Source organism: Eubalaena glacialis, chromosome 18 (genome assembly GCF_028564815.1).
Source record: "Eubalaena glacialis isolate mEubGla1 chromosome 18, mEubGla1.1.hap2.+ XY, whole genome shotgun sequence".
NCBI classification, from domain to species: Eukaryota; Metazoa; Chordata; class Mammalia; order Artiodactyla; family Balaenidae; genus Eubalaena; species Eubalaena glacialis.
The window spans coordinates 10,306,749-10,329,076 of NC_083733.1; the positions used below are offsets into that span (position 1 = coordinate 10,306,749).

At 44.5% G+C, this 22,328-nt stretch overlaps 1 protein-coding gene and 1 non-coding gene across 2 annotated transcripts in view; one reads left to right on the forward strand and one right to left on the reverse strand.

The window, feature by feature from the left end:
* VAT1L (vesicle amine transport 1 like) overlaps window positions 1-22,328 on the reverse strand; it is a 157,715-nt gene that overhangs the window by 108,523 nt on the left and 26,864 nt on the right. Inside the window, exons 2-3 of the mRNA XM_061172851.1 lie at window positions 21,878-22,007; window positions 17,299-17,514 (exon numbers count right to left, since the gene is read on the reverse strand). Coding sequence (XP_061028834.1) covers window positions 17,299-17,514; window positions 21,878-22,007 — 346 coding nt within the window. The remainder of the gene's footprint in view (window positions 1-17,298; window positions 17,515-21,877; window positions 22,008-22,328) is intronic.
* LOC133079267 (small nucleolar RNA SNORA15) lies at window positions 18,501-18,663 on the forward strand. Its single transcript, XR_009698144.1, has one exon. It is a non-coding gene; the product is annotated as a small nucleolar RNA SNORA15 (small nucleolar RNA).

A 22,328-nucleotide genomic window follows, 5' to 3' on the forward strand; every position in this document is an offset into this window, starting at 1 on the left:
ACATACTTCGGCTCCTTTTGTTCTAGTAGTTTTCTGACACGTATAGATCAATATTTGGTTGTCCACAGAATTGGAATCACACCAAATATACCACTCTGTACCCTGATTATTTTTTTTCTTTCTAAGCTTACATTGTGAGCACGTTCATGGGTTGTGAAACATTTTTTAACATCATTATTTCGAATGGTTGGGGAATATTCTGTTGTGTGATATATTATAATTCCTTTTACCCAGTCCCTATCTTAGAGGAAATTATAATGCTGTACTGTTGTACGCCATATTTCAGTGAACATCTTTGAGCGTAGATCTTTGACTGTAAGTTTCAGGTGGCAGGGTGTAAGTCTGTTTTATCTGCTACTGAGTATTTTGTGTCTAGCACATTGTTAGACAGACTGTAGATGCTCAATGTTTGAATACGGACTGGCCGCCTGTTTGACTATCTCCTTGATTATTTCTTTAGAAGACATTGCCAGTAGGTAGGGTTACATCCTGTATTTTATATGGCAACCCTACCAGTATAAATTATAAGGTCAAACAGCTTAGTATAGTTCTAAAGAGAAGATCTGGGAGGCAGAGCAGGAATTCCAGACTTTGTGGTCCACAGACTGATGAAGTAGAGCCGGCCGATGGTCGTTTTTGCTTTGAAGAATACATTTTGGTATTGGGAAGTCAAACGTGGTTCCTGACTTGATAGCTTACAAGGTATCTTAAGTAATGAAATGGTGTCTACGTGTGGTTCAAATTTGATAACATACTCATTTGTTAATTCCACATACTTAATAAATGTATCCTTCTCTGTGTAATTAAGAACCTCATTATCATTGCACAGATGCTGTCTGCCTGGAACAGGTGAAGTTCATCAATTTAATTTGATCAAACAATTGTCAAGCACCCACTCCACATGGACCCTGTGCTATGTGCTAGAAGCAGAGAGATGCCTAAGACCCACTCTGACCTCAAGAGCTAGACAGGAAGACCCGAGGACAATTGTACCATGCTAGTGTCTGGCATATGAAGGTGGGTGATGGGTGGATGGTTGGATGGATGGATGAATGGATGAATGCAGTCTGGTGAAGGCATTATCAGTAATACAATTGTGAACCATTCTTTAACATCATTATTTTGAATGGTTAGGAAATATTCACAATGTTGAGGGTGTAGAGATGAAAGGGCAAGAAAGGCTTCCAAAGGGAAGTGACATTTAAATGATGAATAGGAATTTTCCAGGAGGAGAAATAAGAGGAGCTAGCAAAGGCTGTGGGGTTGAAATGTGCGTGGTTGCAAGGGGAAGATGGACAGATGGGCATGGCTGGAGATGAAGCAGTGGGTGGGCAGGAAATGATGGGGAGGGATGCTTAAGTTCATCTTTGGCTGATCATGAATAACTTGTTCAGAAGGTTTGGGCTTCCCCCAAAGTACACCCTCGGATAAAGAGTTGTGTGCATATGGTTTATTTGGAAATTGACCCCAGGAAGTAAGATGAAGGAGTATGGTAGTTAAGTCAGGAGAGGAAAGAAACGGCTCAACGCAGTGACCAGCTGGAGCGCATCTCTAGCGGGGACCTTCTGAGAAACCATGTAGAACACACCTGATGATTCCCCCACCTAGGGGGAGGAAGCTCAGGTATTTATCCCCCCAAGTCCTATCACTCACTTGTTGAGGGTGCTTCTGGGGGCGTTAACTCCCAGACGCTTCCACCTTGCCCCAAGCAAGGGCTAAGTTGCAAACCAGAAAAAATGACCTCAGGCAGAGAGCTGCAGGAATCTGCTGGCATGAACTGGGACCATGCACTGACCTCGGGGATGGAGGGGGTGGGTATGGCTGGGCAGCACGGGCGTCTGCCGCAAAGCCTAGTGGGTAGCAGGTTAGATCTCAGCGAGGCAACTCTGATTAGACAAGAATAATCCTCTTCCAACGAGTTAATACCATCAGCAATTCCTGCCTCGGGTGTTCGCTGTTTCCTAAAGCCTGCAGTGGACTTCTTTCTTGCTTTTCACATAATTACCACCTTGTTTCTGCTTAAATGTTACCCACTCGGTGAGGTCATCTTTGATGATTCAATCTGCAGTGCGTCTTCCTCCCTGTTTATTCCCTATGATAGCATCTTGATCCTTTCCACGTATATATCGTGTAATAGATATGCATATACATATATATGTATATGTATGTCTGTGTGTGTATATATATAATATGTCTATACGTGCATATATTTGTTTGATCTTTGGCTATGTGCCTATCTCCCTTATTTGCCACTGTATTCTAGACATCTAGCATGCTGCCTGGCACATAGTACGTGCTCAATAAAGGTCTGTTGGGTGAAGGAATAGAAGGAATAGGGTCCCCCACCTGCCTCATGTACTTTCTGGCAGAGGAAGTCTCCTCTCCTGTCTCCTCCCTTGCCCTGGGGCTGCAGGTCTGGGGAAGAACCCTGAGCAGCATGGTGGGGGGGGGGGGCCGGGGGGGGGTGGTTAGTGACGGTAAAGCTGCCCTCTGCTTGGCCCTGGGAAGGGGAGTCCCAGTCTTGGCATTGAGCACGTAGCCACTTTCTCATCACGGGGATGGGCTCTAGAGAACAGGGCTCCTTTCAGTCACTTCTCTTGGGGCTTAAAATATTTGCCCTCCTTAATGCATTCCTGCCTAGATGCATCTCTTAATCATCTCAAATCCAGGAGTTCAGCCTCACTAGTGTAATTAGTTCCCTGAAAGGTTTAGAACTTTTTGTGGGAGAGCTCGGGGGCCCCTGGGAAGGAAGGATTGCCAGATAAAATCTGTATTTTGCTAAATCTGGCAACCCTACTGGGATTGACCTTGTGTTAGGGCTCCGGAGAAGGGGAGCAGCGTACCCACCCGTCTAAGCTGGCTGGGTGCATAGCACCACCACCTCCCCTGCCCGCCACCGCCCCACAGGCTTCACTGCTGCCCTTCCACTGCCCAGCTGGCTTCTCAGAGGCCAGTGTGACCCCATACACCGTTGAAAAAGACAGCTTGTAGCAAGGTCGCGTCAATGTTCCAAAAATAGCTGAGTGGGCAGAAACCCTGCGCAGATGGCTCCCGCTGTCTCCTTCCGCGTTTCCTGACCTGCCTTCGTGCTTTAAAACACGGGCTTTGAGAAAGACCCATCTGAGCGTGAATTCTGTCTCCATCTTTGCCAACCACGTGGCTTTGGATTATGAGCTTCACTTCCACGAGCCTCCATGTCCTGAATCTCAAAATAGGTTGAGGATAATGGTATATACTACACGGAGTTGTTGTAAGCACACATAAAATAATGAGAGCAAGGTACTTGGCACCATGTTTTTAAAAAATTAAGCAACACATACATTCCCATGCTTAAATCCATATATATATATATATTTCACAAAATTTGAAAAATTGGAATTTTACAATTAACTTTTAAAAAAATTGCTGCTAGGTATTATCTTAGACCTCATTCATCCATCAGTTTTATCTATTCAAAGAGTTATGAATAAAATGTAAATAGTTGTGCCGAGAGTACGGAAAGGAGAAGAGTCTCGTGAAGCCAACATCACACACAGCGGGATCAGGGACCACATGATGGAGCCCTGTCTTCCTTCCTCACGTGTCATTACCTACCCAGTACTTGCAACTCTATGCTTCCCTTGGGCCTTTGTGCCGTGTTTCCTGGCAACCTGGAAAACTCCGATTTGTCCGTAAGAATTCTGCTGGCATATCATCCCTCCCCCATAAAGAATTAACCCCTCTTTCTCCCAAATGCTTCCATTGCTTTTGTTAGTGCAGACTCCAAACTCTAGTTCACGTGTGCGGTTGCTTATCTGTCTCCTCCAGAGAGCGAGGAGTTTTCCCGAGGCAAGAACTGCCTTATGCATCTTTGTCTCCACAGAATGGGCATCTGTATATCTTGCTCTATGTCAACAGACCCTCAGGTTTATTCAGCCCCAGGAAGAGTTTTCAAAGTCTCCCCTTGGAAAAGAGTGACCAGCCTGATTTTGAAAGCCCTTGATAGCGCCCCCCGATGGACAGTCTTGGGTACCACTACTGCTTTCCAAAAAAGTGGAGTCCAGACTTGTCCTTGAATTACTTGGGACTCTTATTTTGACACCACATCCCAACCCTAGGCTGAGCCCAAGTCTGTTACCTCCCAAGGAAGCAGCCTCCAGGCTCTTCCAGTCGCCAAGCAAGTCATCTCCTTGTCAGAACAATGAAGCTCCAGCTCTAAAAAGCAGGGTGTTCAGGAGACAGGCTGACGGCCCGATGGAACCTTCTGTCAGCTCTCTGACATTCATGGCATCCCTGTACACCTGACACAGCCTGACCGTGGCCCAGACATTTATCAGAGAGAACAGGGGGCAGCCGTGTGTCCCTCCACTGCCCCCAAGACCACCACCGTTGGTGGGGGTGACAGTCTGTCACGTGCAGTGGATCCGCAAGGAGGAAATAAAAGGGGCGCCGCCGACTGACGTCAGAGCTACATATGAGCATTTACAAGTGCTCAGGGAAGTGTGTCATTGTCATGCAGGAGGGCTTTGAGTTAATGGTTAACTTTTAAAGCCATGTAGCTCACTCCAGGTTTGAGACTGAAGTTATCGTAAACCCAGTTTAACCTGAGGATGGATAGGGCAGAAAAAAAGTGCAAAACCAAGAGTGCCTATGTAATTCGAATATCTGTCTCCTTAAATCCATGCTGGACGGTCTAACATCATTGCCGGTAGTACAATTAAAAATAGTAGAAGAGTTCAAAAGAATTATGATTCGCCAACCAACCATCTTTCTCACTCTGTGTGCTTTGAGCAGTTTAATTGTCCTGTAGGGAAAAGATATAGTAGGCTACTTACTGGTCATGGATAACCAAGGAACCATTGAGCCAAGATCATTGAGAGTGTTTTTAGCATTCTTTTCAGAGGGTTTATATCTGAACCAATACATAAAAATATATGATAAGTGTTATATATACATATAATGTAGCCATAATAAAGTTTACTGTTATAACATGGCAAAAAAAAAAAAAAAAAGCGGAGTGGGTGTCATGTGCTGTGTTGACTACTCGTGTACATTAAATGAGTTTTCTCATTTTACAAATGAGAAAAATGAGACTTGGAAAAGTTAAGAAATGTGCCCCAGGTTATACAATCAGCAAATAGCAGGGCCAGGATTTGAACCCACGTCTGCCAAGGCCAGAGTGCTAACCTAACCTAACCACATGAGTAGACATATTCCTTCCTAAGTGGCTGTGTATTTGGTCAGAACCTCCCGTCTGTATGTTTTCTGACGCACACAAAACTGAATGCCTGCTCCAGGTGGAGGAACAGGATATGAATGCCAGACAGATTTTACGGACACAAAATAAGCAATGAAACCGAGGAGGATAAATAGCATCCTTAGTGTCCAAGTACTCCTTGTGGGTTGTTTTTCTTGTCCTTTTACACTAAAGTGTGTTCCTGACATTCTCAGACCACAAACTTCCTCCTCTATCAAGAAGTCAGCCCTTTCACCAGCTGGGCACGCAGCCCGAGAGGCTGGGCATGAGAAAAGCTCAAAAGTGGAAGAGTTCACAGCTGTCAGATTTTGAAAATAACCATTCATTCCCGTGTGACACAGATGGGTACCATTTTATGAGGGCCTCCCTCCTCCTCATACAATAAGCTGGGTTGCACATCTGCTTTTATTAGCAAACACAAAAATGCGTACAGGATAATTATTCCATTACTTCTTCTCTCTGAGGTAGGGCATGATTTGCACGGGATCACCGGCACCATTTACTGTGCTGTCACTTGGAGCTGGCATTGTGTTAAGGATTCTATTATCTCGTTATCTACACAGCAAGCTTAGGAGGAGCAATCTCAAACCTGGAGCAATCGCAAACCTGGAGTGCGCTATGTGGATTTAAAAGTTAACCATTAACTCAAACCATTAACAAAGCATTCGCTACGATGTGAATTTTATACACAAGGAAATTGAGACTTAGATGAAGCACCTTGGTTAAGATCATCCAGTAAGTTGCTGAAGCTCGTATTTCAAGGAATCTAAGCCTCTGTGCCCTAATAAACCTAAACTAACGTATACTAACACAGAAGATTGAAATGAATACTAATACATTCTTTAATGCATGACATTTCATGTGCATTACCCATTACAAAGCATTACCACACAAATGACAATGATATCTAATTCCTAGTGAACTTCTTCTGAGTGTCAGGCTCTGTTGGAAGATCTCTGCCTCACTGCTTCTCAAACTTGACCACGCATTGGAGTCTCCTGGTGGACTTGTTAAAACACAGATTGTTGGCTTCCATCCCAGAGTTTCTGATTCCATAGTAGGTCTGGGGTGGGACCCAAGAAAAACCACAGTTCCATATGAATTAACTCACTGACTATTCACATCAACACTTTCATCCTCATTATGAAGATGAAGAAACCAAGGTCCTGAGGGTTTAGTAGCTTGTCCAAATAAAGAGAAATACACCTTTAATCTTTTATTTGAGCTTCTCTTCTTTAAGCTGAGCCCAGAATAGCTTTATTTCTCTCTTCTTGATACTGAAAGCAAACCCCACCATAGGAGACTAAAGACCAGGGCCCAGTTTACCCAGCTCAGGGCCATATTGTGAAGTTATTCTGATGTTTTGTCTGGCATATATCCTGGGTTTATTAATATCAAGTGGAGCCCAAATGGTTTAGGAAAAAGCAAGTATTCACCAGCTCCCTTGTCCACACACTTATTCAACCCATTAGCACTAATTAGCTTCTTCTGGGCACTCAGCAGAGTTCTAGACAACAGGAATGATTCCCAGAAAAAAGAAGATAAGCTTCCAGAACTAAGCATAGGGCTGGGAAGCAAGGTCTAAATGACAGCCGTCATTGGAAATTCGACCAGTGGACCAGGTAGGCAAGCAGGTTTGCATGGGCTACAGATATGATGACGATAAGCATAGTGGTCATCACAATAATTGTCATAGGCCAGGTTCTCTGGAAAAGGACTCTGAGTGGAGACCTGCACGCAGAATGTTTATTGGGAAGTACTCTCAGGAACAGCATCTGCAAAGCAGTGAGGGAAGCAGAACCGGGCAGAGAGAGAAGTAGAGCTGTGGTGCAGCTGCAAGAGATGCTCTAATAATCAGTCCCATAAGGAGCTCCAAAGATGGGCTAGCCCTTCAGAGCTATCTCTATTGAGGCAAGGGGACTGGACTTCTGTAGCCGTGCATTCAACAGTGATTAGATGGGGGCTGCCCCAGCAAGGGGCAGAAAACCTTGAGCAAGGCAGCTCCCTTCCGCTGAGGACTATTACTGGGGAGGGATACAGCCATGAGTCAGCAGTAGCCAATGCTCCTGCCGTCTCGGGGAAATGAGTACCTCAGTCCTGAAGGGCGTACTAGATGGCACATCACAGCATCCACTAGTTTTATTAGGTAACATTTTTTGAGTACTTACTAGGTTCAGGCACTGTTTAAATGTTTTACACATATTGATTCATTCAAGCCTCCTAATACTATGAGATAAGTATAATAACTATATTATACATGAGGAAACGAAAGCACAGCTGAGTAATAAGCCAGAGAAATCAGGATTCAAACTCAGGAATTCTGTTCCAAAGACTGAATGCTTAACAACGGTTAACTATCTCTCTGACTCTAAAAATTCAAAGAAGGGGATCATGGTGGGGCGAATGGTGGGGGGAGTTGGTGCTGGGGAGGAGAGTGATAGGTAAGGAGGTTTTCATCTAGGAGATAAAGACTGGCAGCATCTCAAGAAAGCACAGGATCACCAAGGAAGGTGGACAGGGCCTTAGAAACCATTGGGTCTGTCTCATTTTACTGAAGAGATATTGACTCTATCTCATTTTACAGAAGAAACATCTGGTCTACCTTGTTTTACAGAAAAACCTAAGGCACAAGATGGGAAAGGGCTTATCCAGGGTTGCACTGTGATGCTGTCAGACCAAAGGATAGAGTCCTGGATGCCTGAATATCTGGCATTCAGGCATCCAGGACTGTAATTGCTCTAATGAGAGAAGTTGAGGGACACTCTGGAACACAGCCATCCCTCAATCACCCAGCTTCCACACTGACCTGCTCCAATCTATTCACCCTTCAGCAACACAGGATCTTATAAAAATGTCAACCATGAGTTAAATCTCTGCTCAGAACCCTCTTCTGACTCCACGTGGCTTTTAGGATAAGGATAAGGATAAAATTGTCAACATGGCTGCTGTGTGGTTATCCATCTCCCAGTCCCTCACTGCCCCTTTTTCCTCTATTCTTCTCCTCTCTTGCCACACTCTGGTCGGTTTCTTGAATGTACCCGGCTTCCGCATTATTGCCCATTCTCATAGCCTCCTTCCCCTCCTCCCCCTCCTCCCTTCACTCTTTCACCCCCTCAGCTCCTCCTCATCCTGAAATACCAGTTCTAAGTTTAGTTCCTAGTACAGTCATCTCTCATTCCCTAGACCAGGTGCTTAGGTCCCATGTGCTACGGTCTCAGCACCATCTCCTCCTCCCTTAGTACCTGTCACCACTGTCATCGATGATTCATGTGTCCCTGGTAAATATGTGTTATATTCACAAGACTGCAGGCTTCAGGATGGTGGGATCAGGCCTATGTTGCTCATTCTTATATACCCAGAGACTAACGCAGTTATCCTCAGGGCTGCTACTAGATAGATGAAGAAAGAGAGAGAGAGAGGGAGGGAGGGAGGGAGGGAAGAAAGGAAGGAGGGAGGAAGGAAAGAAGGAAGGGAGGGCGAAGGGGGGGAGAGAGAAAGGAAGGAAGGAAGAAGGAAAGACGGAAGGAAAGAGAAAAAAGGTAAAAGCAAGGGAGGAAGGAGAGAAAGAAGAGAGAGGGAAGAACAGAGACAGAAAGGTACAGAGGAAGAGAAAGAAAGGAGCAAGAGATAGAGATACAGACAGAGAAACAGGCAGAAAGATAGACAAAGAGATAGAAAGAGAGCCAAGCAGAGAGATGAGAGAGATGAGAGACAGAGACAGGGGCTGGGGGTGGGGAGGGAGGGGAATCATGACCAAGTTTGGGGGGGTGGGTGGGAAGAATGGGGGGGCGGGGTGGGAGGAGGACTCCAGGCTGTGTGAGGAAAGGTGGGGTTGAATGTTCATCTGTGTATCAGGTCATACCGCTGAGGGGCCCGAGCACATTTTGAACAGGGGATGAGTGGGGGATTCTGTTGAGTTTCTCGTGGAGTGAGCTGTGAGCTGCAGGATGGACACCATCAGAGGGACCAGTGGCCGGCGGGGTGGGTAGAGTACCCAGGACCATGGCTGATAGCCTGGTGGGTACCCATGAGAACAGACGAGGCTGCTTCTTGCTACACATCTCATTCTTTCCCAGCTGAACTGATTTTTTTTTCATCCTAATATGGGCAGTAATATTCTGAAAAGCAACTGTGGCCTTTTTGGGTGTGTTGCTGGGGAAGTGGGCGGGTCCCTGGGGTTATATAAACTCAGCAAAGTCTAGTCTGTGTATTTGGAGTTCTTGGCACATGTCCAAGACCTGGAACTATGGAGGTAAATCTTCTTGAAGTCTAATTATGTCTTAGGTGTTTTAGGGAAGTGATGTTTGAAAAGGGGCTTATGTGACAACCCCACTAATTCATGAGATCATTGTGCAGCCTCCTGTCAGGGAAGATAAACAAAGGATGCTGAGATCGGCTTTATCTGCCTCTTGCTCCAAGTTCCAACAACCAGCCGCCAATTGACTGTCCTATTTGCTGCTCTCTTGCTTCTGGCTATAAGTGCCAGAGTGGCACTGAGTAATATTTTCTAACCAGATAGATAATAATATGATGATAATAGTAATAGTAATAACAGCAGCTGACACTTGAGTTTCCTCTACGGCAGCTAGCTTGCAAAGCCCATTCCATAATCCTCTTTTTTTAAAAATTAATTAATTTATTTATTTTTGGCTGCGTTGGGTCTTTGTTGCCGCGCGCAGGCTTTCTCTAGTTGCGGTGAGCGGGGGCTGCTCTTCATTGTGGTGCGTGGGCTTCTCATTGAGGTGGCTTCTCTTGTTGCGGAGCACGGGCTCTAGGCGTGCGTGCTCAGTAGTTGTGGCTCGTGGGCTCTAGAGCGCAGGCTCAGTAGTTGTGTGGCCCACGGGCTTAGTTGCTCCGCGGCATGTGGGATCTTCCCGGACCAGGGCTCGAACCCGTGTCCCCTGCATTGGCAGGCAGATTCTTAACCACTCCACCACCAGGGAAGTCCCCATAATCCTCTTTTAGAACACCATACAAAAACTGAGATAGGTATTATACCCATTTTTAACAGATGAAGAAACAAGATCCAATGAAGTTAAAGTACTTGTTCAAGGTCTCTCACCTGGAAAATAGAGAAGCTAGGATGAAAACCAGCTCTGACTTTGGAATCTGGGTCCTTAAGTTCTATACTGTCTTCAAAATTAACTTGAATGCTGCCTTTTGGCCCCTTTCTTCCTCCATTTCCTCTACAAATATTTATCAGGTAACCCCAGTGTGCTGGGCAGTGGGCTCTGTGCTCAGGATACAGGGATGAAGAGATCGCACCATCCCCGCCTTCATGGACATGGCAACCTAGGGCTTATTTCCAGCTGGATAGTTAACGTCAAGGGCAGCTTCAGCACTAAATCTGCCTGATTCTTTGAAAGGATGGTCTTGTCAACAGAAGATGCTCCCCTCCTCCTGAAGATAGCTCAGCTCTCCTGAGTAACCCCAGGTTGTCCTCAGCTCCTAGGGAAGGAAGCTCACCAACAAAACCCATAGCATGGAATCCATTCCACTCCATTCTAAGCAGAAGCACGGTTTCTCTGAGCATGGCCTCCCAGTACTTAAAATCATGGGCTCTGTATTCAAAGGGACCCAAGTTCACATGCCAGTTCATCCTCTCCATGGTTGTGTGACCTGAGGCAAGTAACTTAACCTCTCCGTGTCTCAGTTTCCTCTGTTAAAATGGGGATGTAATAGTATCTACCTCACAGACAGTGTATGGAAATTACTGGACTCCATCTATTTTAGTTTTTATTCCCTCATGAGCTGATACATATGTTCAACAAATATTGAGCGAATGAATCCTGCCTCAGAGGCCTAATTTAACCTTTATAATATTTGTAATAAAGATAGTTTCTTTGGCTCAGTCATGACTTACTGTAAAGGAGTTAAAAGCAACTAGAATAAAGATCACGTGGGGCTTTTGTGGACAGAGACCTAGCTTGGAAGAAATGTTTTTAGATATATTTTTTCTTAACCTAAGGCATATTGCTGACTTGTGAGGAGTCAGGCACTGGCTGCCAGCATCAGAGGTTTCTGGAAGCAGGGAGGTGGGGCCTTGGTCCATGACACGTCTCTGCAGCATCTTTGACATTTAGGAGGGTGAGGGCCTGTTTCCTGGGGTGAGCAGTTATGGAATAAGGGTCTTAACCATTCCAGGGAGTCCCCAGGCCACAGCCCTTCCTGCTGATGCCGAGAGGCAGTTAATCCTCGTCTCTTGGATTATTCATGAAGGATATGACAGAGGCACTTCGTCCTCTTTAAATTTTCAGAGGTTCTGTTTCCTAGTGTTGCAGGCCCCTGGGGACCAGGAGGTCTTGCTATAGTGAAGACTCTCTGGTCCAGGGCACGGGGTGGGGCAGGCAGAAGACAGGAGGGGAGGTGCAGATGATTCCGAGGCCACTGATGTGGGGTAGTCTCAAGAGCACTGGATTGGGAGTTCCTGGCCCTGGAGTTTAAGTTCACATTTGATCTTTTCTCCTAATGGACGTTGCAGCCTTGGGAACAACATTGAAATTCTGAATCTGGGAAATGACAATAGCTCATTTTCGCTGGGTGTTTATCATGTGCAAGCACTGCTCCAAGTACACAAGTGCCACCTGAGGCTAGCCCTGATGTCACCCCACTTTACAGATGAGGAAGTGTAGAGCCTTAGAGGGGTTGGGAAGATGGAGCTGGGATTAAGCCCAAGGAGTCTGGCTCTAGAGCTCGTGATCTGAACTCTTCACTGCCACGTACTCTCCCACGGGGAGGGTTGTTACGAGGGCTAGATGAATAATGTTTTCAACAGCTAGTGTGCAACAGAACTTGGTGTCTTTGTCTCCTTCCAGCTCTGAGATCTCATGCATGCGCCCCCTATTTGGAGTGCTGAAGGGTACAGACTGAGCATAGCTGTACCGTGGGATGATGGGGGGTGGTGAGACAGCCACAGGGCCGTGAAAAGGAGGCCACGTTCAATTAATAATGCACACTGGATGCAGACAGAAAGCTCAGAAGAATATTCAAATGTGGGATGGCATGAGCTAGGCTGCCAAAGATGGCTGACTAGACTGAAGTTTACAAGATCCCTAGGAATGAGTTTTGTTCTGAGATTAACTCAATGATGGGGCCCTCCTTAGCTCAGCAAATAACTTTTCCAGAACATAAAAAAATGGCTCGCAACAGCTTTTGATTCACAAATGTTTACTGCATTTATGATGTGTCAGGAATGAATCACAGGATTTCAAACATGAGGCATCTTGAAGAAGACTTAACCATGATTTGGGGGTTGCTGACTTGAGTAGCTGGGTAGATGTTGGTGCCGTTCATGATCAGCAATGGTTTTGTTTTCAACCAACTGTTCTCCTATAGTGATTTTGCAGATGGCCGTGTCTTTTCTGCTGACATGGAATGACTCTCCAATATGTCCCATTCCTCCACCACACTAAGGATTCCTGCTCACCCCATGCTTTCCCAGTTTCGTGTTAGAATGGTGTATGGTTAATGATGTATGGTTAAGCCATTCAGGGAGGACCCCCAACGCATGAGCCCTTATATAGGGTCGGTGGGGGGGGGCTTATGATGCGCCCCTGTAGATTCTGGCCTTCCCTCTGCGGTATCTCCTTGGAAGTGATTTGAATGACACTGGGAAATGCCCCATCCATAATGAATAGAATTTAATAATTGAGTAGTAGCCATTTAACTCTGTCTGAAAGTTAAATTCTGCTTTCCTTTCCAAGATCTGTGGCCCATCTCTGTTCTCTCTGTTCAGATGAGATGATGAAAAAGGTCAAAGGGCTCTGAAAGCCCGGAAAGCATCAAATGTCAGACATGGATGCAAATATCCACACAGTAACAGTAAGGTTATTCTCCAGAAATGGAGCACACCCCCAGTTAAGATGGTCAAAGTCATGGTAGCTTGTTAATGGGATTGGCAGCAAAACCCTCTATGGAAGTCCCTGACAAGAGCCCCACTTGCTTATGTATTTTCTTACTTTTCCTTTATGAGATTGTAAGGAGTCTTCAACCAGGTTCTAAAGATTTCATTAGTGGCATTATTGTCTTACACCATCTGGCCGTGCTACTGTCAGAGGAAATCAACAATGTCTTCAGAGATGTGACAGAGCAGTGTTGACACTTGGGCAATTCCAATGAGAAAGTGACTGGCTCTGGATTGAATTATTTTCCTATAATATATTAAAGTTTCCTTCCATATTACAGTTTAGGCTGGCATTTCTCACTTCCTATCTGCACATTTCCCATCACAGCCTTTGATAAAAATCAGACAGAAGTCTTGGTGCCATTACAACTGCACACTTTATACGAACTCAGTTTAGGAAACTTTATCGTAATTAGGTTGAACTTTCTTTGTCATCATCATCAAATTAGGAAACATGTACCCAGGCCATAGTCTTTTAGCTCTTTGAAATGTCTGTAGTTGGCACTAAGGTAGAATATGAACAAATATATGTTGAATGAATGTATAAATGAAGGAATGAATGATTGGGTTGTCAAGTGGAAAGAGAATAGATTTTAGAATCAGCCAGATTAGGGTGTGAATCCTAGTTCTGTTCCTTGTTACTTGTGTTTTCTTCAGGCCTCTGTGGGCTTTCCACACTGGGAAGGGAGGCAGCCCAGAGAAAGTGGCTGTATTCGTTTTCTATTGCTGCTGCAACAAATTACCACCGAGTCCATGGCTAAAAGCAAATAAACAAAACCAATTTATTCTATTAGAGTTTTATACTGTAATAGGATAAGTAAGAATGTAATCTGTATTACATTATATACAGATGTATTATATTACAGTTCTGGAGATCAGAAGTCCAAAATGTTTTTTTGTTTTTTTGTTTTCTGGCCACACTGCGTGGCTTGTGGAATCTTAGTTCCCTGACCAGGGATCGAACCCAGGCCCCCTGCAGTGGAATCGCAGAGTCGTAACCACTGGACTGCCAGGGAATTCCCCAAAATGGGTTTCACTTGGCTAAAATCAAGGTTTTAGCAGGGCTGTTTTCCTTCTGGAAGCTCCAGGGGAGAATCCCTTTCCTTATCTCTTTCAGCATCTAGAGACTGCCCACATGTCTTGGCTTATGGTCTCTTCCTCCATCATTAAAGCCAGCAGGATAACATCTCTGAATCTCTTTCTGAGTCTTCTCCCTCCCTCTTCCGTCTTTTAGGACCCTTGTGGGTACATCGGACCCACCTGGATAATCCAGGATGGTCTCTCCATCTCAAGGTCCTTTCCTTAATCACATCTGCACAATTCCTTTTGCCATGTAAGGGATTAGGACATAGATGTCTGAGGGGTGTGTGTGGGGGGAAGGGAATCATCCTGCCTACCACAGCAACTGCACCAGACTTATCCAACAGTGATGGGAAGCAGCTCCACACCTCTCCAGGGTATCACAGATAATGCATCAAAAGTCCTCCCCAGGGAGCTCCCCCCATCATGAGAGCCGTGGCTGGTTGTCTTCTTGGGAGGAGTCTAGTTCTGCCCGGGGGCGACTCGCTGGTCTTTCCACCGTGGGGAGGTGAAATGGTCTGGGCTCCCTTTAGAACTTGTTGGGTTTTGTAAGACAGTGTCAACTCCACCTCAGCTTGCTTGAGCATTCACATACGTGGTTATGCACTTGGCCAAAAAACTTTCCTCTCACGGAAACCTTGAACCCCGTGCTGCACACCACCTAGCAAATCTTGGTTGGAAAAACGTTATTTAAGGAGACCCACCCACCTGAGAGCTGGGCAGTCCAACCGCACCCTTCAACTGCCCACGGATTAAGCCAGACCACATCCTTTTTGGCCTAGGGTATTTGCTTTTGCTAAATGTTGCATTACTTCGGTGCTATTAGACTACATTACAAGCACACCATAAGAAAAAGCATCACAGAAATTGCATTTATTATAACCATTTTGTGGATGGATGTTCATTGCTTGTCAGCGTACATTTCTTATGAGAAACCACAGAGAAAGATTCCCCCAGTCTTAAAACCCAGTACTGGGCTTCCCTGGTGGCGCAGCGGTTGAGAATCTGCTTGCCAATGCGGGGGACACGGGTTCGTGCCCCGGTGCGGGAAGATCCCACATGCCGCGGAGCGGCTGGGCCCGTGAGCCACAATTACTGAGCCTGCGCGTCCGGAGCCTGTGCTCCGCAACAAGAGAGGCCGCGACAGTGAGAGGCCCGTGCACCGCGATGAAGAGTGGCCCCCGTTTGCCGCAACTAGAGAAAGCCCTCGCACAGAAACGAGGACCCAACACAGCCAAAAATAAATAAATAAATAAATAAATTTATAAAAAAAAGAAAAAAAAAACCCAGTACTAGTTATGGTTTTCCTAATAACTGGTTTATTTCCATCAAATGAACATTAGTGCACGTGACTGATCATTTTTCTCTTTGCACAACTCACTGTTAGGAAGCAAGAGCCTTCAACAAAGCTTTAGCACGTCAAAGCCTGCAATACTTGCACCAACTTAGTTACCTACCCTCATTGTCCCTTTTCCCCAGTTCCTTCATCCGTTGCACATTTTATTTCTTACTGTTGTAGTGTCTGTGAGCTTAGAACAAGGCATGATAAGAAGTTTTGTTATTTTCCAAGACTGTTTTTCTCTTTTGTGAGACCCATGTCCCTGATGCATTTCTCTTGGTTCCAAGAACAAACTCAAACAAACAAAAAAAATCAAAACATGAAACGAAACATCATCAGTGCCAATGTTTCAACATGGACTCCCAGCAGAACTGAGTCCAGCCCCGTTGTAAAGCCTGGCGCTTATGTCGATAACATGAAAACAGGCCTCTCACGCTTTGTATGCTGAGCGCACGGAGCTCCTAAATGCCAGCATTCTAAGTGGCTTGCTTGCTGTTAATAGAGTCACTGGCACCAAAATCCATTTCTTTTCCGAGGGATATTTTAACGTTTATTGTATCTTTACTCATGGTCAAAAGACATTGGCAAATTTGCTAAAGTGATTGACGAGACTCCTCTTAAAGCATTCCTAAAGTTTCACGTCTTTGCCTTCACATTTTTGTATGTGAGCTTGTCTTCTTGGAAAGGAAAACCGGAAATGTGCTTTACACTAGGGTTTTGGTAGTTGTAGAAAGCCAAGATAAAAAAAAAAAAATCAATGTTAGTAGAACCTCCAGTGAAAACATCTTCAAGATACACCTAACCTAAGAGTTCATCTCTGAGTTCATCAAACCACAGAATCCCCAACACCAAGAACCTCTCACACCAGATACTGGATGGTGTATCTGGACCTTCTCTTTTTAATCTCTATCCCCATAAAGTCCAAGACATAGTATGTATTTGATACATAATGGTTGAATTAATGAGTAATGTCTCCTACTCTCAAAGAGTTCTCCTCCAACCCCAGTAGACCATGATGGGAACACAGCACTTGCCATGGGGCAGGTGTGCAATACATATGGAGTGACTGGTACTGAGACCCATCCAAACCATGGAAGAAATCTCTGCCATCCCTTAGCTCCAGAGCAGCGATTTTAGTTTCCATTATATCCCCCCTTGTCAAAAACACACCTTACAGATGACATTCACATAGGCAACCACTCTCATGGGTAGACTTGGGTTAAAGTGTAATTCCTATTGTGCTAGGACAATCTCTGTCTACCTCTCTCCCACTCAAGAAAATATATCAGAACACAAATGAATAAGGATGCCATTACTATGGGAAGTATCACGAATTCGTGGCAACTTATTGAAAAAGTAAATCATCCGCCATTTTGGTGTTTCAGATAATGTTAGTAGTACATGACTTATGAAGTGTCTCACAATGATTGACATAACAGCTCACTGAGATACCAAAAATGAGAGTGCTTCTCTACAGAATCCATCTCTGAGACACACTGAGTCCTAACACGCCATCTTGGAGACCTTTCCAAACTCCAGGGAAACCATTTCTGAGGCTCATCCTACCCCACAACGCAATCATCTGTATGAATTCCACCATCCGTGTGAGCTTCACCAGAACCATAGCAATCATCCCTACGAATGAACACAGCTCACACAGGAATCTCATCATCAACTGGGTGTCACTCCACTTTCTCCATTCTGACCTTGGGGAGGAGGACTCACAAGCAGCCCACTTACCACACCGCCGCCAGCAGAGTGTACGAGCACAGACATCCCTTCTCGGAGGTTGGCAACTTCAAAGAGCATCATGTAGGCTGTGACAAAGTTCACAGGGAATGCAGCAGCCTCGGAGAAGCTCATGTCATCTGGGACCTTGTAGACGAATTCCACTGGTGTGCAGACCACCTCTGCCCAGGCATTGTAATTGACAAATGCCATGACACGGTCCCCGATCTGGGAATAGGGAAGCACAGAGTTAGTGGAGGTTTCTTAATCTTTTCTGAGAGATTTCTCAAATATTCTTAAGAATCTGATGAAAACTATAGAGTCCTTCCCAGAAAAAAAAGAAACCCCAAACCCTCAAATATGCACACCGTCACCTCACCTGCCTTTCAAGGCATTTGTGGATGCTTTTTTTTTTTTAAATGAGAAACCATTTTTTTCAATTATTTATTTATTTATTTATTTATTTATTGGCTGTGTCGAGTCTTAGTTGCGGCAGGCAGGATCTTTCATTGCAGCACGCGAGCTCTTCACTGTGGCACTTGGGCTTCTCTCTAGTTGTGGCGAGTGGGCTCCAGAGTGCACAGGCTCAGTAGTTGCTGCACGTGGGCTTAGTTGCCCTGTGGCATATGGGATCTTAGTTCCCCGACCAGGGATCGAACCGGTGTCCCCTGCCTTGGAAGGTGGATTCTTAACCACTGGACCACCAGGGAAGTCCCTGTGGATGCTCTTGAAGTCCATCTGTGCCAGCTTCCCAGGGGCCATGGAAGCCAGGGACTCTACCCCTCTTCTGGAGCATAAATATATCGATACAACGTGCATCACGTCACATGCCGTGGAATGTTAGTGTGGGAAGGTCGTATTACTGATTCAGCCTCTCATCTAATCTCCCTGTTGGGGAACTGGGAAGGTCAAAGGGGCTAGGAGTCAAATCTACTCTCGGCTATTCTCTCCCACCCCATATAGATTCCCTGCCAGGTTAGTTCACTGTGGTATTTGCATCAATGGATTACCGATTACATCGGATGTGAAACGTGGTCCATCAGAGGAACCATGTAAATCTAAGTGCAGGAGATTGAACAAGAGCAACCAGGCTTAGGGTGAAATAGGAGAATGCCATCGGGTGTGAGGAATAACAACTAACGTTTATTGCACACGTATTGTATGGCAGACATTGTCCTAAGGCTGTCACATGCTTTACCTCATGATTAGATGAGGCAGGGCTGAATACTGTGTTTTTTTTTATCAGTGGTTTACATAGCCAGACACCATTCAAAAAAAAAAAAAAAGAAAGAAAAAAAGCAGTCTTCCCTTTAAAGTGGTTATAATCATATGCTAAGTTTTTTTCATAGCATATCATTATTAAAGGGAAATACAAAGGAAACTATCACTGATAGCTTACATGAGCTGCCAAGTGCTAGTTCAATTGAACCATTCTGCTATTTGATGTTAGTTGCTTATACTATAACTTTTAAATGCACTATTCAAATTGCTGTGGTCATAGTGATTTCTCAGTAAATTAACGGCTTTCATATATGTGTGTTTTAGTGTATATATATTTTTATGATTGACTCTACTGTTTTATTTTCTTTCTAGTTTAGGATTTCTCTTTCACCCCTGCTCAAAAACAACAACAAAAGCCTCCTATGAGATGGGTTTTGTTACAGCCCCATATTACAGATGAATGATCGTAGGTTTTACAGACATTTAAACTGAGGCAAAGAGAGATTAAAGCACATGCCCAAAGTCATGTAGCCAAAGAGTAGCTGTACTGGGATGTGAATCTAGGTAGGCTGACTCCAGATACAAATAGTTAATTCATTACACCTAAGTGCTACAAAGAAGACATAAAGTTATATAACGGTGTACAACAGGGGAACCTACCAAGTCTGGGAATATTAGTCTAACTCCTTAAATCTCAGTTTTCTCAGCTTTTAAATGGGTATAATATTAGGAACAGGTCCTTATGGAGATTAAATGACATAATATGCATGCAATCCACTTGGCACGGTGCATGTAAAACGAGGAAAGAACAATTAATGCTAACTCTTAAAAAGAACAGATTGGTTCCTGATCTCATGGAATTCACAGTTGAATGATCAAAAGCTAAATATCGACCCACTGAGTTTCATGAAGCAGAGGAACAGCTGTCTAATGAAGAAACTGATGGATAGGAGAGGCTGTCTCATTGGCAGTGAGTGTCCCAGTCTCTGGAAGCGTTAAAAACCAAATGATGATGTCAGGAATATCATCTCAGATGCCCTAGCTTGGACCAGAGGGTCTCTAGGATCTAACACTGGCATCCTCTTCTGCACAGAATCATGCAAACCCAAAGATCCATAACACCACAGAGTAGCTGATGGCCTCCAGTGTCAACAGAGTGTATGACAAGAGTATTTCAGCCACCTTGACAGTGATGGTTGTGCCGTCACAGACCACCTTGACAGTGATGGTCATAGCCAGCCCAGCAGGGTTGACTGCTCCAGACTTCTTGTTTCACTATCAAAATGGCAAAAAGAGGATCAACCATCAGATCAGCAGCCCCAGTCTCAGAGTCCAGCGGTGGGGAATCATTTTTTTTTTTAAAACATCCGATTCACCTCATTACTTGATTCTGTTTAAAAAACCGAAATTAGTCCTGGGTGACTGAGCCCAAATTATTCCTTTACTGCTGAGCCTCTGACAACAACTTTTCAAGGCTCCCTTGCAATCCATCAAGCCAAGAGAGAGCTATTCAGTGTGTTGCCGTGTGGAATTCCATCTCCAACATGATTGAAAATTTTAAGTCAAAATTATAGAGGGCCTATTAGTATTGGTTTTCTCCCAAATCACACCCTGACTGGAAAGCTGTAGGTGGCTACTTTTATTTGTTTGTGCAGCTGAAAGTACTGGAGGAGGGTGGAGGGGGTGATGGATCGGTTTGACAACAGCAAGTCAGGGCTAACTAGCAGAAGAAAGATCACATATGAGGGAAACAATACAGACAATCAAGCACAGTGATTCCTCCCTCTAAACTAAGGCCAACAACATCCTTATCTGCTGTTACAGTCTAAAATGATGGGTTATTTATCCAATGCTCAAGATGAATAGCGCAAACGGTATGATCTTTTCCTTTGGGACCACGTGGAGGAGCGAAGAGCAGACCATAGTGCTTACGTGCAGCACTTTCAGGGGGAGACGGTGCTGCCGGGTGAGGTTAGATTGCTCACCTGGGGACAGAAAATGTAAAGTCATAGGAAAGAAAAGAAAAAGCGCATTTACTTCTCTCTCAGCGTTTTTCTGCCATGTTATCTGGAAACCACCGACGAAAAGGCGGACGAGCGGGATGAGATTTCCAGACGTTCATCAAAATGAATCGGGAGCGTATTGATCTTTTCACAGTATCTTGAGGCTCCGAGGCACTGAGAGCTGAGCAGCAGACTCAAAATCAATTCCAAGGGCATTCTGGCTCGCCTTCTATAGGATTTTTCTTCCTGTCTTAACTATCGCAACAGTTGCAGGTGGGGAGCAGGGGTAAAGAGCGTGGGATTGTAGGAAGAGTAAAAAGGCTCTGGTGATTTGCGTCCAGCTTCAGCTGCTACTTAGTATCTTTCTGACCTCATGGAAATTACTGAACCCTTCTGAACGTCATCTCTAAGGGGGTAATAACAGTATTTACCTTGCAGGCTGAAAAGCCGTAACTTCCCCATGTTTCTAGTTATGGTAGATTCTCAAATGTGAGGTCCCTTCATCTCTCCATGGGAAGCATTTAAAGTCGAGCGAGAGCGCTTATGGCTGATTTCCACTGTTTTTTCTTGCTCCAAACTACCGCAATTTTGTGCAATTGATTTGCCCATAGTTTTTCAGTTTTTATAGACAAGATCCTACTTGATTTGCATGATAATGGTAGGAAGGGTCATACATCTTTTCAGCGATTAAAAAATTTTTATTATGGGGAATTTTGAACATGTACAAAAGCAGTCAGAATAATATAATAACCCTTTTTCTCCCTTGCCCTACTCCCCAAGCCGCCAACCCATAGCCAATTCTGTCTCATTGTCAGTTACCCCTCCCCTTCGGCTTTAAAATCTTCATCCAAAAATGCCACTTTCCCAGTGTCTGAAATAACGATTTATAAATGATCACTTGGATGCATCAGCTAAGTAGATATTTAAAGGAACCCAATTATAAAATACAGAGGCTACTTCTCCCCAACTTTTGTGTTTTGTAATTGACTTTTGAGCCTGAAGTGATGGGGAAATGAGAGCCACGGATAGAGAGGAGGGATGTACACTTAGTTAATCCAAGGCCAAATTCATAGCTGTATTAATTTTAATCTTATTAATAGTATAAAATAAAATGAATAAAGGGGATGCTAAGGTTTCCCCTGGCCCCTTCACCAGACTGTTGCCAGGAGCAACAAGACGGTACATGAGGAATGCATGAGACATTTGGAAAGTCCTATCATTTGTAGCCACTGTTAATAAACCCAAATAACGAGACAATAACAATAAGACACGTTATAGATTATTTCAAACATATTTTGCATACTCTTTTATTATCTTAATGGATTCCAGATAGATATCATCCTTTCAGTCAGAAGTCGAAACATTACCTCGAATCCTTTAACGCTGTCCCCCAGAGCTTCAACAATCCCAGAACATTCAAATCCTGGCACCAGGGGGGTCTTGGGAGGGTTGTCGATATTCCCTTGTCGCACCATCAAGTCAATGAAGTTTAAACCACTGTGAACAGCAAACATGAAAAAAGAAATTCACAATGAGATCCGAAAGAAAGCACTGGCTTGACTTTTCTTTCCTTCCCATTCCCTCCCTCCCCCCGCTCCCCAATACCTCTCTCCTTTCTTTTTAAATTTTCTGACGAAACATGCCTAATAGTAATGCTACTTAGCTAGATGTCACCAATAAAGTAAAGCAATGATCTTTCTAGACAACTAATGCTTTCCCGGCCCTTCAAATGGCAATTGCAGAGTTCACGCTCTAATTCAAAAGAGAGTTCCCTTTGCTCCCACTCAGAGCCTCCTTACTCTTATTTTAAAAGTATGT